This window comes from Lepidochelys kempii, chromosome 11 (genome assembly GCF_965140265.1).
Source record: "Lepidochelys kempii isolate rLepKem1 chromosome 11, rLepKem1.hap2, whole genome shotgun sequence".
Lineage (NCBI taxonomy): Eukaryota > Metazoa > Chordata > Testudines > Cheloniidae > Lepidochelys > Lepidochelys kempii.
The window spans coordinates 25714785-25731687 of NC_133266.1; the positions used below are offsets into that span (position 1 = coordinate 25714785).

Consider the following 16903-nt stretch of genomic DNA (forward strand, 5'->3'; position numbering starts at 1 on the left):
CTATTAAAAATAAACTTGAAAATATAGGGTAACCTCAGGATCCCCAGGACAGCACACTGAGGCTGAAGAGTCTGGGCAGAGATCTGGCACCAGACTAGTTGACAACAGTGATAAGGGGGATGAGGGAGGTAATGATTTAGTTGGGGCTGGTCCTGCTTTGAGCAGGGGGTTGGACTAGACCTCCTGAGGTCTCTTCCAGGGGGTTCCTTTCCGCTGGCTGCACTTGAAACGGCAAACGGGAGGAGAGGGGAGATCAACTAAGCCAGGAAGGGGAGCAAGGGTGACGGGTGTAGCACCCACCAAGACATCCCCTGCAGCCCAGGGGCATGAAGAAGTGAGGAGAGACGATTAGGAACGGGAGCAGACCCACTCACCAAGCAAGGAGGCGCGCGCAGATACAGGGCGCGGGAGCCTTCCTCCTCGCGCATAAGACCACCAGAGCCCCGCCCCAGCCGGCAAGGCGAGGCCTTGTGCTCCGCCCTGAGTGGTTCCGAGGGCTGTCAATTGGGGACGACTCGCGCACGCAGGGAGTCGCGCGACAGGCAGCCGTGATTGGGGGAGGGGAGCCAGGCGAGGAAACAAAAACAATCGCCCGGGTGCCGCCATCTTGGGTTCGTTCTGCACATCACACGGTGAATGGGTAGATATGAAATTACCACAGGCGAGCAGCAACAGCAGCACGGTACGGAGGGCCGTTCGGAGCTGCCAGCCGGACGCTGGGGACGATAAAGCCGGCTCCTTCGTCCGTCGCCGCCTAGAGAAAAGCTCTCGGCTTGGCCTTTCATTGTCGTCGACCCCTAAACTCCGCTCCTGGGGGGGCAAAGTTGTTGTGTGTCGCGCCGCTCGGGAGACGAGAGGGTTGGAGCCTGCAGCAGTTTCCTTAGAGCAAGGAGTGAGCCGGGGACAGAGCTAGGGGAGGGGGAGAAGAGGGGATTCCCCTCCGCCCTCTTTCCAACCCTCTGCCCAGGGCTTGCCTGGAACGTGGGGTGGGAGGCACAAGGAGAAGGCAGTAAGAGTTCACCAGGCTTTCAACCCCCGCCCATTGGGGAGTTTTTCTTCCTAAGAAAGCAAAAGTTGGACTGAGTGGAAAATTCTCCAGGTTTCTCTCTTCTAACCACGTTGGGGGCAGGGAGGGAATATGTATCCGTGAGGAGTTGGGAGACGGTTGTGCATCAAACAGAAGAGCCTCAAGTCCAGCACACTGGAGGAAGAAAGCTGTCACCAGCCCAGCAAACACGAATATACTGGCCACATCCAATCATGTGTATATAATATTGGTACCTTCTTCATCTCCATAGAAGCGGAATTCTCCTAGAAGCACAGCAATCAAGGAAGAAGAGACTTGCCACGAGCCCATAGATCACCCTCCTCCCCAGCGGCTGGAGACTGCAGGGTTTTTTGTTGTTGTTTTTTCAGTCACTCTTCACTGTTTAAACACCAAATATAGTCTCTTGGAGGGAATTCTTAAAGGAGTTTGAAATTCTGTGTTGAGGCAAGAATGTCTGAAATGTACAGCCGGTGTTGAACGGACAAGGAGAGGATCGCGAAAGTAGGAGGGAGGTGGGGGGAGAGAAGGGGAAACGTGCGGCTTTCATTGACTGGTGAAGGGAAGCCAAGAGATTTACCTTCGTGGAACTGTAAAGGCGTGTTTGTTATATAGCTGTTGTTTCTCTCCCCGTCCTTTTCCTCTGGTCACTCTACATCTCCCAGCATTATTAAAGTAAACGTCAATGTTGCCCACGTGTGGCTGGTAACTTCCTTTTTAGACAATTTTATAAAGAAACTGACAAGTTTACAATTCTGTCAGTGGCTTACTTGTTTTCGACGTTTGAAACGGAGATGGAACTACTTGCTCAAACACTACATGTATAACGGGAGTAAGGTTGAAAATATATTGTTTACTAATTTCAGTACAACTTGCCTGGCCCAACACGACGAGGGATACTTTACAGAGCTTGACGTGAAAAAAAGCTGAACTGTGCTCTGAGATTTGGTTCTTTTCCTAAAAGACGGTTTCCGCTGTTGACTTTTTATGGATTCTTAACATTTTTTTTCTGAATTGCATTTTTCCACCATTTGTACAGAAGCCAAATGACACGTGTATTTTGAAATGCTTCTCCAAATATATACACCCCTGTATTGGGGATCTCACTAGAAGGAGCTGGAGGGATCGTCAGTATCTAAATAAATCTGATTTTTCTTTTATAAACACTCTAATCTCCAAAAATGTTGCTTTAGATTGCTTTATAACAGTTAAATTTAAAGGTGGATTTTTCTATTTGGAAGAACCAGGAAACTCGATAGTAGAAACACCATCTGTATGTTGTAACTGTATTTCGAAAATGGGAGCTGCTACCAAGTTGGCGTTCGCTGTCTTTCTGATCTCTTGTTCTTCAGGTAAGTAAACTTACCTTTAAACTGACCAAAATTATCTTTGTGGGGTTCGCTGAGATTTGCAAACTTCGATTAGCTTTTCCTTTTTGAGTATATTTGTCTTGGAATAGTTTCTCGTTGACAGTGATTAATTGTTTGAAGTGATAAGGTGGTTGTAGATGACGACTGTAGTGATAGCAGCTATTGTGTTCATCTTAAAATATCACAGTTCAGCACTTTTAATGTATGCAGTGTGTAAACTTAATTAGTTTTAAATTAGTCCACTGCAGAGTTGATTAATGGAGTAACTTTAAAGCTAATCATTTAGACTAATATTGTAATTTAATTGAGTGTTTTCATGTTCAGAATGGTCAGGAAAATATAACCAAGACACATCTCTAACTTCATTTAGATCTTATTTTGGGGTACTCAGTGGTGAGCTTCCGCCTCCATTAGTGTGTTTAAAAATGGTTACTTATTCTGAAAGCACTAACTAGTGCTATATGGAGAGGGAGTTGTGCCTTTGTGTGTACATGACAGAACGAGCTACGCTTCAAATCCCTATCCAGATATTTTGCAAAACCTAACTTTTTCTTAGCTACCCAATACATGGTGCTGTTTTATAATTTTTAGATACAAAAGGCCAGTTTTAAATTACTATTTTTAGTCACATGAAATAATGTGGTCTAAGAATTGTTTAGGCTTGTAGAAGCATTTTTCATGGCAGTAACCAATGTTTGGAAATTGTTAATACAATTGCCTTTATTTGAAACTAGCCTTCTCTGAGAGCTTCTGTGATCCACTGATCCTGGGTCTTGTAACTGATTTTCATTTTTATTTTATTTTATTTTTTTTTAGTTTTACAACTTGTTCTATACTGACTTTTTCTTTCTGATTCCTTTTTGTTTATGTAGTGTTGTGTGCAAAAGTAAAATTACTTAGTATTCTTAATTGTGATTTGACAACTGGTTTTATCTGATCATATGTTCATTTTGTTTCCCATAGCTGGGTGGCTAGTTTTCTGTAACAACAAAGCTTTTTTTAAAAAAATCAGAACCCTGTAATATATAGAATTTTGCTGAATGATACATTTCCTTGTGGTTATTAAATGGATGCAGTCTAGTCTTGTGTCTGTAGTGTTATTGATCCGTTCTGTGTGGGCTGAATGTACTGTGAAATGGCGATCACTGCCAGAGATTAACCAAAAGAGTTACATCTGTTTAAACAGAAGAACATGTTAAAGACAGCATGACCCTTTTTAACATCAGAAAAATGATACCAGATTTTTAACAAATTCATGATGTCTTGCATTGAAGTAGTTAAAGCCTTCTTGAGAGCCTCTCTATGAAAGTATGACCTTCAATTTTAATAAGGCTATCTTTTTTTGTTTTGTTTTCAATCAAATTGCTCTTGAGTTCAGGAACATTTTCTATAGGGGACTCTTTAGTCTTGTTGCATTTTAAAGCGCCTCTTACTTTCATCAGGTCTCTACCTCTTTTTTGCCTCTTCACCCTGCCTGATTAGAGGACAGGATAGCACAGTGCAGTCCTTTCCTAGGAACCTACTTATCCTACTTGATAATCAATTAGAAGCATTCTTGATCCACACAGGGCAAACCTCCCTAGAGTACTTCCAGCCTCTATTGTTCTTGGCAACAGTAGACCAGAAACTGAATGTTAATTTTGTCTATGACAGTGGAAATAACTTGTACTAGGCCAGCAGGAAGCTGCTTAAAATATTATAGAATGCATTTCATAGCTATTGTAAAATATTGTCTTTCAGTTATTCTGAAGTGTCATAGCAAATATTTCTGTGTAATGGAGTATTTCAGAGTTTATAAAGTATTCCAGATCTAGCTATATAAATGGTTAATAATACATCCAGTTAGAAATGTGACTATTTTTACAGTTCAGAGTTTGAGGCTACTTAGGCTTCTTAATACGAAATAACACGAACACAGAGGCAAAAGTAGTGTTTCTGCTGATCATGTTGATTTTATGTAGCATGAATTCTAGCATGGCAAAATTATAAATATTTTTTTCAAACTCTGAAGTTAGAATAAAATTATTTTCCCCACTAATCTGGATTTCTGCCTTAGCCTTTATTAAGTATGTTGGCCAGTGTGAAGAAACTTTTACAACTTAATTCTAAGGTTTCTATTGATATTTCTTCATTGTGGTTGCAAGTCTTCATCTCCTCTTAATGGGTGTTCACTGAACATTTTGGGTCTACAAGTAACTGCTAAAGTTACGTGCACAGCGGTTCATCATAATCATCTGTCCTTTTTCAAATAAAAAGGGCACATTTCTTCTTGCAAGCGTTGGGGGTGGGGTCTGTAATTTTGGGGCACTTTGCCTTACTAAATACTGATTTCAGATTTATTTGGGTTCCATCACCTCTTCTAAATCAAAATCCAGCCCTTTTTACGGAAGAAACCGAAATATCTTTCACTCTAACATGAGTATGGAAAAGGATTAATGCCTCTTCCTCATGCCACCTTCCCCTTTAGTACTCATTCCTAAATCACAGTGACTGCTGCAGTTTCCACGGTATGCATCCGATGAAGTGAGCTGTAGCTCACGAAAGCTCATGCTCAAATAAATTGGTCAGTCTCTAAGGTGCCACAAGTACTCCTTTTCTTTTTACCCCAAGAGATAATCACATGTGGGAATCTATGCATCAGTACAAACCAGAGAGTAAGACGGAAGCTAAATAGAATACCTAATCAAAGTTGTCAGTGGTCCTTTAACATGCTATATGTATACTTCAATTCAGAAAGTGTTTTCCTTTATTTTAAAAAAAAAAAAGGCAAAGTAAAACAGGGCCCTATGGCTCATGGATACACTTGCTATGCATCTCCGTATTAATGGTACAAGAAATAAAAATCTGCACTCTTGTAACAAGAAACTTCTCATTGTTTAACTTAGAGGTGATTTACAGTTTCTTCAGAAAAGAGGGAAGTATGCTTCCCCCCCACCCCTCCTTTTTGCTGGAGTTTATACCTTAACATCAGGAAGGCCAGGGCTGGTCTTCCTTGGTTTTCTTGTATGTCTTGAAGCATGTGTACTGTGATGCCTTCTCCCTCATCTTTTTAACTGAAGGGGAATGGTTAAAACTTTCGGCAGCATTTCTTGACAATATGCAGTCATTGGCAGTGTTAACAAAAAGGTGACTTTTTTTTTTAAACACTTAAACTAAAAAAGAAACCTTTCTCACCTGTGGCTTAGCTTTCACTGTCTTGATACTTGTGAGGTTGTCATTTCAATAATTCTCCAGCTTTGAGTCCCCTTCAGTTGCTTATGCCTTTTTTTAAAAAAAACTGCCTTAAGCATGCCAGAGAAGCACGCAAACAAAAGGGTGCTAGCGCAGCTTTTCACTTATTTGCAGGTCACCCTCAATTTACTCAATTTTTGGAGAGGCTTTTGTGTTTCAAAGAAAGTGGTAGGTCCAAAATTCTTCTGTAGTAAAAAATACCTTTTATGCCCTCTTACAGAGACTCCTTTTTCCTCCCCTTAGTAAAAGTTCAAATACATTTTTCAGATATCAGAGAAATAATTACTGAGAGCCTAATATTCTTAAAGGTTTGGAGGCACAATGTTAGCTATTCTCACAGAGCAGAAGAAAAGAGGTGATTTCTTTATTTAACTAGTGAGTAGAATTTTTCAGACTTTTTTCCCCGCCAGTAACCATGGCACTAAAGAATCCTGCCAACGGTTCAGGAGCATCATTTATGTACTTGACTCCAACAGTGTACTCCCACCAGTAATCAATCTGTGCTTAGTGGTTGAACCCCCTAAGCACTTTATCTGTAAAATAAAGTGATTAAACACTTTAAAGATGTACTGTACACACTTTTAAAAGTAGTACCAAGTTCCTATTTGTACATAAAAGAACAGTAGCAGCACAATTTCACCATTAGTGGCAGATGCTCAGAACACAATCTTTGCAGCACTGTTGACAGTAGCCTTTTATGATAGTTTTCAAACATGGCTACACCAGACAGGTGTGACTATAAATTAGGTTACAACCCTATTGTGGCCTTACATTAACGTTATCACTATGCTCAGAAACAGTACAATAGAGTTTCTGAGGGAGGTCTCTCTAATTTTGCTAATTTTAAAAAAATACTGTTAATATGGGACATGGAAGCCATATTACAATTGTTTTAACAGTTGTGTTTGAAAACTTCAGTATTGTTCTAAGAGAACTGTGCTTGACAACTGTTTAATGAACACGGTTTTAGCTAGTAGAATTCTGTTGCTGTATATCTGCTATAGATACGTCTTTTAGTAAGAGCTGCTTAAGAATTACTGTTACATATGCCCAGTGCTGTGGAAGCTTCTCTGTTTGGGGCTAAGGCATTGTCATACTATGTTGCAGTTGCAAAAGGATGACTATTGCAATCCTGGTATATGGGTCTTAATAGCTTTCAGCTGTTTTTAATAGCTTGCTTCAACATCTAAGTGGCATTCCTGCTCTTTATGCCAAAAAATTCTTCAGGACTTCATCACAACTTGCATACAAATAACAGAAAAACAACTTGTTTAACCTTTCCTAGCATTTCTAACTTTTGAGGTTGGCAGCAGTTAGTATGGGAGTCTTCTAAAGTGATTGCTTTTCCTACATCTCACTTGAAAAGGCCCTCAGTTGCATGTTTATATGCCAGAAATTTAAAAATCTGACTTGGATCTCATTTTTTGCAACTTATTTCACTCTGAACTAGGTGTTCTTTCTGAAGTAACATCACACTTCTCTTTCTGAGTCCAGGAAGCCACACAGTAGCATAAAAATGTTTTACTTTACATGGAAGACATGGGAGGCAAATTTATTGGGTAGAAATGGTCAAGTCTAGCCATTTAGAGAACTATATGACTTGGGATTAAAGTTTAATGTTTTCAAGGTAGCAATGTTCAGACCTGAAAGAAGGGTTGAGCTAACATGGGGTGGAAAAAGGCAATAATAAACTGGGATGATAGAGGATTCTGCAGGACACACTTCTCCACCCTTTAAATCTGTTTTCTGTTAGTGCTTCTGAATGGTAAGTTGATTAGTCAGTTGTTAGACCATGAGGAAGCAGCCAAAACAAAAGGCAGAAGTTTCTGGTCTAGCATCCAGAAAGTATTCTTGAGAATTGACAGATTCCAAGTGCATTGTTTTGTGTTTGTGTGATACTTCAATAAACCTGTTAGATTGTCACAGAAGGATTCCTTACAAGGCACTTTTTCCTGTTCTTTCCCTCTGGAAACACTTGTGTTGATTCAAAGTGGTACTGTAGGACTTAATTCTCATTTACTTTCTTCATGCAGGGTATGGAATAAATTTCTTTTTTTAATCTCAGGAAGTGCTGTCCAACCGCTTGGCAAGATAGATGCCATCCCACAGAAAATGTAGGCTTATCACCATATTGCTCAAATCCCAAACCCTTATAGCTAGAAATGGAGGACATATGTTAATTAAGCCAAATACTTTTTAATTCCTGAAAATGTTCCATGGCACATACCTGCACTAGTTCTTGCAAAGATACAAGACTGAAATAGTTTAACAATACGGTAGAATACTACTTGGCTACAAGGAGAAAAACTGATTGGAATTTTTACAGAACAGGGTTCCATGAATTGCTTGTTTAGAGCAGGTTTCAGAGTAGCAGCCGTGTTAGTCTGTATCTGCAAAAAGAACAGGAGTACTTGTGGCACCTTAGAGACTAACACATTCTATGCATTTGATAAAGTGGGCTGTAGCCCACGAAAGCTTATGCTAAAATAAATGTAACATATAGTTACATACATACATACAGAGAACATGAAAAGGTGGAAGTTGCCATACCAACTCTAAGAGGCTAATTAAGATGAGCAATTACCAGCAGGAGAAAAAAGAACACTGAAAAAGCACAGATCTGTTTCTGTGCTAACACATGCCTGGAACCCCGACCGGGGTATTATATTTGCCACTCGAGATCCATAAACCTGGAAATCCTGGATGCCTCATCATCTCAGGCATTGGCACCCTGACAGCAGGATTGTCTGGCTATGTGGACTCCCTCCTCAGGCCCTACGCTACCAGCACTCCCAGCTATCTTCGAGACAACACTGACTTCACCGATGGATTGTAGTTTCCTCAGGATCTTCCAGAAAACACCATCCTGGCCATTATGGATGTAGAAGTCCTCTACACCAACATTCCACACACAAATGAACTACAAGCTATCAGGAAGAGTATCCCCAATAATGTCACAGCAACCCTGGTGGCTGACCTTTTGACTTTTTCCTCAACCACAACTATTTCACATTTGGGGACAATGTATATCTTCAAGTCAGCGGCACTGCTATGGGTACCCGCATGGCCTCACAGTATGCCAACATTTTCTACGGCTGACTTAGAACAAAGCTTCCTTAGCTCTCTTCCCCTAATGCCCCTATTCTACTTGCGCTACATGGATGACATCTTCATCATCTGGACCCATGGAAAAGAAGCCCTTGAGGAATTCCACCATGATTTCAACAATTTCCATCCCACCATCAACCTCAGCCTGGACCAATCCACACAAGTGGTCCATTTCCTGGACACTACTGTGCTAATAGGCGATGATCACATGAACACCACTCTATACCGGAAACCTACTGACCGCTATACTATACTTACCTACAGGCCTCCAGCTTTCATCCAGGACACAGTCCATTGTCTATAGCCAAGCTCTAAGATACAACCACATTTGCTCCAATCCCTCAGACAGAGACAAATACCTACAAGATCTCTATCAAGCATTCTTACAACTACAATACCCACCTGCTGAAGTGAAAAAACAGATTGACAGAGACAGAGTACCCAGAAGTCACCTATTACAGGACAGGCCCAACCAAGAAAGTAACAGAACGCCAATAGCCGTCACCTTCAGCCCTCAACTAAAACCCTCTCCAGCGCATCATCCAATGATCTACAACCTATCCTGAAAGACGATCCCTCACTCTCTCAGATCTTGGGAGACAGACCAGTCCTCGCTTACAGACAGCCTCCCTCCTCCCCCCCAACAACCTGAAGCAAATGCTCACTAGCAACCACACAACAAAAACACTAACCACTAACTCTGTCCACATATCTATTCAGGTGACACCATCATAGGACCTAATCACATAAGGCACATTATCAGGGGCTCGTTCACCTGTATATCTAACAATGTGATATGTGCCAGCAATGCCCCTCAGCCATGTACATTGGCCAAACCGGACAGTCTCTACGCAAAGGAATAAATGGACACAAATATGACATCAGGAATCATAACATTCAAAAACTGGTAGGAGAACATTTCAACCTCTTTGGTCACTCAGTAACAGACTTAAAGGTGGTAATTTTGCAACAGAAAAACTTGAAAAACAGACTCTAATGAGAAACCGCTGAACTGGAATTTATTTGCAAACTAGATACCATTAACTTGGGCTTGAATAGAGACTGGGAGTGGCTGGGTCATTTCACAAATTGAATCTATTTCCCCACGTTAAGTATCCTCACACCTTGTCAATTGTCTGAAATGGGCCATCTTGATTATCACTACACGTTTTTCTCCTGCTGATAATAGCTCCTCTTAATTAGCCTCTTAGAGTTGGTATGGCAACTTCAACCTTTTCATGTTCTTTGTATGTGTCTATATATCTTTGTACTATATGTTCCATTCTGTGCATCTGATGAAGTGGGCTGTAGCCCATGAAAGCTTATGTTCAAATAAATTTTAGTCTCTAAATTTATAGAAGTCAATTTTTTAGAAAGCTATTTTTATACAATCGATCGGGTGTGTCCCCACTTAAGACCGTTAAGTTGGCAGAGTGTGTCCAGAGTACTGAGGCTAGCATAGACTTCCAGAGCATTGCACTGTGGGTAGCTATCCCACAGTTCCCGCAGTCTCCACTGCCCATTGGAATTCTGGGTTGAGATCCCAATGCCTGATGGGGCAAAAAACATTCTCGCAGGTGGTTCTGGGTACATGTCGTCAGGCCCCCCATCCATCCATCTGTGACAGCAACGGCCAACAATCGTTTTGCGCCTTTTCTGTGCGGGTGCCATATTGCTGTCAGCATCGTCCTCCACCTGCCGCTTCTGCTGCCACTCTGCTCTCCTGCTCACGCCATACCACAACAAGCATGGAGCCCACTCAGATCACTGCGGCAGTTGTGACTGCTCTAAACACCACGTGCATTATCCAGCATTATATGCAGATCCAGAACCTGCAGAGCAGGCGAGGAGGTGACGACAGCGCGGTGAGGAGAGCGATGAGGACATGAACACAGATTTCTCTCAAAGTACAGGCCTCGGCAATTTGGCCATCCTGGTGGCAATGGGGCAGGCTCATGCCGTGGAACACTGATTCTGGGCCCAGCAAACAAGCACAGACTGGTGCGACCGCATAGTGTTGCAGGTCTGGGATGATTCCCAGTGGCTGCGAAACTTTTGCATGCGTAAGGACACTTTCATGGAACTTTGACTTGCTTTTCCCTGTCCTGAAGCACAAGAACATCAAGATGAGAGCAGCCCTCACAGTTGAGAAGCGAGTGGCGATAGCCCTGTGGAAGCTTGCAATGCCAGACAGCTACCAGTCAGTCGGGAGTCAATTTGGAGTGGGCAGATCTACTGTGGTGGCTGTTATGATCCAAGTAGCCAATGCGATCACTGATCTGCTGTTATCAAGGGTAGTGACTCAGGGAACCCCACTGCAGCAAAGCCATCCACTATGACCTCCACATTTCCCAAACTGGTGGGGTGATAGGGATATGCATTCTGTCTATCTTGGGACCAGACCACCATGGCAGCCAGTACGTAAACCACAAGGGGTACTTTTCAGTGGTGCTGCAACACTGGTGGATCACAAGGGACATTCCACCAACATCAATGTGGGATGGCTGGGAAGGTGCATGATGCTCGCATCTTCAGAAACTCTGATCTGTGGGAACAGCTGCTGCAAGGGACTTACTTCCCAGACCAGAAAATAACCATTGGTGGTGTTGAAATGCCTATAGTTATCCTTGGGGACCCAGCCTACCCCTTAATGCCATGGCTCATGAAGCCATACACAGGCACCCTGGACAGTAGTAAGGAGCTGTTGAACTATAGGCTGAACAAGTGCAGAATGGTGGTAGAATGTGCATTTGGATGCTTAAAAGCGCACTGGCACAGTTTACTGACTTGGTTAGACCTCAGCAAAACTAACATTCCCATCATTATTACTGCTTGCTGGGTGCACCATAATATCTGTGAGAGTAAGGGGGAGACGTTTATGGCGGGGTGGGAGGTTGAGGCAAATAGCCTGGCCACTGATTACGCGTAGCCAGACACCAGGGCGGTTAGAAGAGCATAGCAGGGTGTGCTGCGCATCAGAGAAGGTTTGTAAACCAGTTTCATGACTGGCCAGGCTACAGTGTGACAGTTCTGTTTGTTTCTCCTTGATGAAAACCTGCCCCCTTGGTTCTCTCTACTTCCCTGTAAGCCAACTGCCCTCCCCTGCCCCCTTTGATCATCTCTTGCTGAGGCAATGAAGTCATTGTTGTTTCAAAATCATGCATTCTTTATTAATTCATCACACAAATGGGGGAATAACTGCCAAGGTAGTCCTGGAGGGGTGGGGGAGGAGGGAAGTACTGGGTGGGGTGGTGGTGGAGGAGGGGAGGACAGAAGGACAAGGCCACACTGCACTTCAAAACTTCTTGAATGCCAGCCTTCTGTTGCTTGGGCAGCTCTCTGGGGTGGAGTGGTTGGGTGCCTGGAGCCCCCACCACATTCTTGGGCATCTGGGTGAGAAGGCTATGGAACTTGGGGAGGAGGGCAATTGGTTACACAGGGGCTGCAGCAACGGTCTGCGCTCCTGCTGTCTTTCCTGCACCTCAATCATACGCTGGAGCATATCAGTTTGATCCTCCAGTAGCCTCACCATTGCATCCTGCCTTCTCTCCTCTCGCTTGTTCCTCCTCTCCTCGCGTTCATTTTGTGCTGGACTCTGACATTGTCTCCCTCCATGCATTGTGTTGCGTTCTTTCAGCGTGGGAGGACTACATGAGTTCAGAGAACATTTCATTGCGAGTGCGGTGTTTTTTTCAGCTTCTGATCTTTGATAACCTCTGGGATGTAGGTGATACATGGAGCGATGAAACATTTGCAGCTGCAGGAGGGGAAAAGAGGGAGATTTTAGAGAACAATGGATAGATTCTTCCACAGTGAATCAAGCTGTTAACATTACATAGCACGTGTGCTTTCTTTACAAGGTCGCATTTTGCTTCTCATCCAGGGCCTGCCGGCACGGTGTGAGAGACCACACAGGGCTGGTGGGCAACAGAATTCAGCTTGCAGGCAGACATGGTAAGCCACAGTCTTTTGGCTTCTTTAATTGTCCTAACATGTGGGAATTGTTTCAAACAGCAGCGCCCTCATTTCACATTCCAAGCACCCATTGGGTTAGCTCTTTAAAATGGGGTAGCCATTTAAAAGGAGGGGCTGCGGTTTTCAGGTTAACATACAGCACAAACCCAACTACCCCCCCACCACACACAGACCCAATTCTCTGGGATGATCACTTCACCCCTCCCCCCACTGCATGGCTAACAGGGATGATTTCTGTTCAGCCACAGGCAAACAGCTCAGCAGGAACAGCCATCTCTGAATATCCCCTTCATAAAATTTCCGTATTTCAACCACGAATGATATCGTTCTCCTGAGGATAACACAGTGAGAGAAAGAACAGATGTTACTTGAATGCCAGCAAACACCGGGATCATACGCTGCCATGCTTTGTTATGCAATGATTCCAGACTACGTGCTACTGGCCTGCCGTGGTAAAGTGTCCTAGCATGGAGGATGGAATAAGGCTGCCCTCCCCAGAAACCTTGTGCAAAGGCTTTGGGAGTACCTCCAGGAGAGCTTCATTGAGATGTTCCTGGAGTATTTCCGCTCCATCCCATACACTTTTCCAGTAGCTGTACTGGCCGCGAATGCATCCCAAGTCTTCAGGGCAAATTAGTCATTAAACACGCTTGCTTTTAAACCGTGTATTGTATTTACAAAGGTGTACTCACCAGAGGTCCCTTCTCCACCTTCTAGGTCCGGGAGCCCGCCTGTGGTGGGTTGGGAGGGTACTAGATCCAAGGTGAAAAACCGTTCCTGGCTGTTGGGGGAAAACAGTTTCTCCACTTGCTTGCTGTGCTTCAACCTCCTCCTCATCCTCAAAATCCGCATCCCTGTTGCTTGAGAGTCCATTGATTGAGTCCGCGCATGGGGCTGGGGTAGTTGTAGGGGGTACCCCCTAGAATGGCGTGCAGCTCATCATAGAAGCAGCACGTCTGGGGCTCTGACCTGGAGCAGCCATTTGCTTCTCTGGTTCTTTGATAGGCTTGCCTGAGCTCCTTAAGTTTCACGCAGCGTTGCTGCGGGTCCCTGTTATAGCCTCTGTCGTCATGCCCTTGGAGGTTTGGTTTTTTGTTGTTTTTTTTTTTTCTCAAATATTTTGGCATTTCGTCTTTTGGAACGGAGTTCTGATAGCACAGATTCGTCTCTCCCATAGACGATCAGATCCAGTGCCTCCTGTTCGGTCCATGCTGGAGCTCTTTTGTGATTCCGGGACTGCATGGTCACCTGTTCTGATGAGCTCACCATGCTGGCTAGACAAGAAATGAAATTCAAAAGTTCCTGGGGCTTTTCCTGTGTACCTGGCCAGTGCATCTGAGTTGAGAGTGCTGTCCAAAGTGGTCACAATGGAGCACTCTGGGATAGCTCCCGGAGGCCAATACTGTCGAATTGCATCCACGCTACCCCAAATTGGACCCAGCGGGGTAGATTTCAGTGCTAATCAACTTGTCGGGGAGGAGTACAGAAATCAGTATTAAGAGCCCTTGAAGTCGGGGAAAAAATTGTTTCATAGTGTGTATGGGTGCAGGGCTAAATCCGACCTAAACTCATAGTGTAGATCAGGGCTAAGGTGCCACGAGTACTCCTTTTATTTAGAGCAGGAGCTGGAAACACATTTTTAAGTGTGGCTAGAAAAAAATGGACAAAGTTTGTATGCTACTGGAAATCTAAATCTTAAGTTAAATATGAAACAACTGGAGATGATGGGGGGGAAAAGGCAACATCCGAGTGAGAAGCTCATTTCTCCCACTCTACCCTCCCTCAGCTGCTGAGATGGTGGCTATTGCGGTTTGTTGATCCTGCCTTTTGAAGAGAAAAGGCTTTATCTTTTATAGCCACTTCTAGTTAGTAGATGTGAGACAAATTTTGAAGATGTATCGTTTTCTAGTAGCCAGGAGGAAGGAGGTTTCTGGTTTTTTTTTTTTTTTTTTTTTCTTTCCGCTCAATCTTCTTTTGCCTCCCTACCCCAAAGTCTTGTGGAAGCTCTACCCCACTTCACAGGTAGGGGGCTCTGGAAAGATGGGGCAGGATGGTTCTCATCCATTCTAAGCCCCCTGCATCCTTTCTTTCTTCCATCTATCCGTGACACCAGGGCTTCCTTCTTTTAAACTGTTCCGTGCAGCAGCGTGGATATGGCATATTTACAATTTTATTGTCAGTAGATTTCTGAATAGCAGCAGTTTAACCTGAAGTCCTATTGACTTAATTCCACTCTCCTGATTTGTATAATGAGCAGCAGCAGATACTTAAACTTTATGCAGATTCAGGAAGCGAATGCTGCATGGTTTTGTAAGGTTACTTTAGCGTTCTTAAAAGCTAGAAAAGGAGTACTTGTGGCACCTTAGAGACTAACAAATTTATTTGAGCATAAGCTTTCGTGAGCTACAGCTCACTTCATCTACTGATCATATAATGTGAAACCAAGCTAAAAAATGATCTATTTCTTTATTTTCCAATCACTTTTTTTTTTTACAAATTTTTGATTAAGAAACCACTTATTGATTTGACTCAGCCCATTCTATTGGAAATAGTCACTCCAGACTGAGGCACCTGAATCTCAAAAAATACATATTTTCATAGGGCAGTTTTTTTTTTCATTTGGTTATCTCTAACTTTGAGTCTTAAAGGCTGCCCAAGCTGTTGTAGTGGTTTGTCTTTGTATTTTAAAGCATTGCAGACAAGCGTTTTTGTTAAAGCATCCCTGCAAATGTGAACTCTAGTCCCCTTTTTGAAGAGTGACGGTTTAGATATTGTATATGCCCCCATGTTCCCTAGCCAGACCTTCTATTGCTGTGGGAAAGAAACACACAAATAGGGGAATGGTTTGACTGACTAACATCACTGTCATCAAATGCATAACATAATCAGACTTAAAAATGGATGCAGAAATATCTTAGTTGTAGTAATCTTGGGTGTTAATTGGTAACACTAAATACTTTACACTGATATTATTTAAGCTGATATCCATTTTAAATGGCTGAAGGGTTTTATTTGGTTTTTATTTATTTTATGTGGTTTCGTATCTCACAGTTGAAAAGCATAAGCCTATTCACTGTTTCACCCAATTACAGAACTTTAAAGAGAACTGACAAATCTGAAATGGAGCAGAAATTATCTGCCATGTAATTTAGCCAGTAATATCATTTTTGCTTTTTCCTGTGGAGATATTTTAAACTGAGATTAGTGTGGGACCGGTGCTGCTTATTTTTTTTTCCTTTATGCTGCTTTTCTTGGTGAAGGTTGTGGTGGCAGCATGGAGAGTAGGGAGGCCCAGATCTCCTTTTCCTCAGCAACAGGTTCCAGCTTCTCCTGGGGGATTCCCCAGTGTTCCCAGGCCAGCTGGGAAATATAATTCCTCTAGTGTGTCCTGGGCTAGCCTTGGGGCTTCCACCCAATGGGATGTGCCCGGTAGAGTTCCAACGGAAGCCTCCCAGGGTGCATCCTTATCAGGTGCCTGAACCACATCTACCGGCTCCTCTTGATCTGGGGGAGTAGTGGCTCTACTCTGAGGCCCTCCTGAATAGCTGAGCTAGTCACCACATCTTGGAGGGTAAGCCCAATCACCCTGCAGAGAAACCTCATTTCTGTCACTTGTACCTGTGATCTCATCCTTTCAGTCATTACCCAAAGCTCATGATCATAGGTAAGGATGGGGACATAAAGCGACCAGTAAACGTAGAGCTTCGTATGAAAACTCAGCTCCCACTTCATCACTATGGATCAGTACAGTGCCTGCATCACTGTCACCACCACACCAATCTGCTGGTTAATCTCTCGCTCCTGTTTACCACCACTTGTGAACAAGACCCCTAGATACTTGAACTCATCCAGTAAGGGCAGCTACTCCCCCTTACCTAAAATGCAGTCCACTTTCTTCCAGGAGAGGACCATGACCTCTGATTTGGAGGTGCTGATTCTCATCCCAACCGCTTCACACTCAGTCATGAAACATTTGAGTGCACGTCAGAGATTGCACTCTGAAGAATCAAGAAGGACCACATCTGCAAAGCAAGATGCCACCTCCGAGTCCCCATACTGGATGCACTCTACAGCTCAGCTGCACTTTGATATCCTGTCCATGTAAATCATAAACAGGAGTGGGGACAACACACCCCTTGGTGGAGTCCAACACCCACCTTGACTGACCCCTACT

General features: G+C 43.4%; 1 protein-coding gene across 4 annotated transcripts in view; it reads left to right on the plus strand.

Moving 5' to 3' along the window:
- Positions 1-505: 505 nt before the first annotated feature.
- ACVR2A (activin A receptor type 2A) overlaps positions 506-16903 on the plus strand; it is a 116965-nt gene continuing 100567 nt past the window's right edge. For 2 of the 4 annotated variants that reach the window (XM_073305430.1, XM_073305431.1), the window contains exon 1: positions 508-2397. In XM_073305430.1, coding sequence (XP_073161531.1) covers positions 2343-2397 — 55 coding nt within the window. In that variant the 5' untranslated portion in view covers positions 508-2342. Of the gene's footprint in view, positions 2398-16903 lie in introns of all 4 variants that reach the window. The other 2 variants (XM_073305433.1, XM_073305432.1) reach the window with 2 other exon arrangements.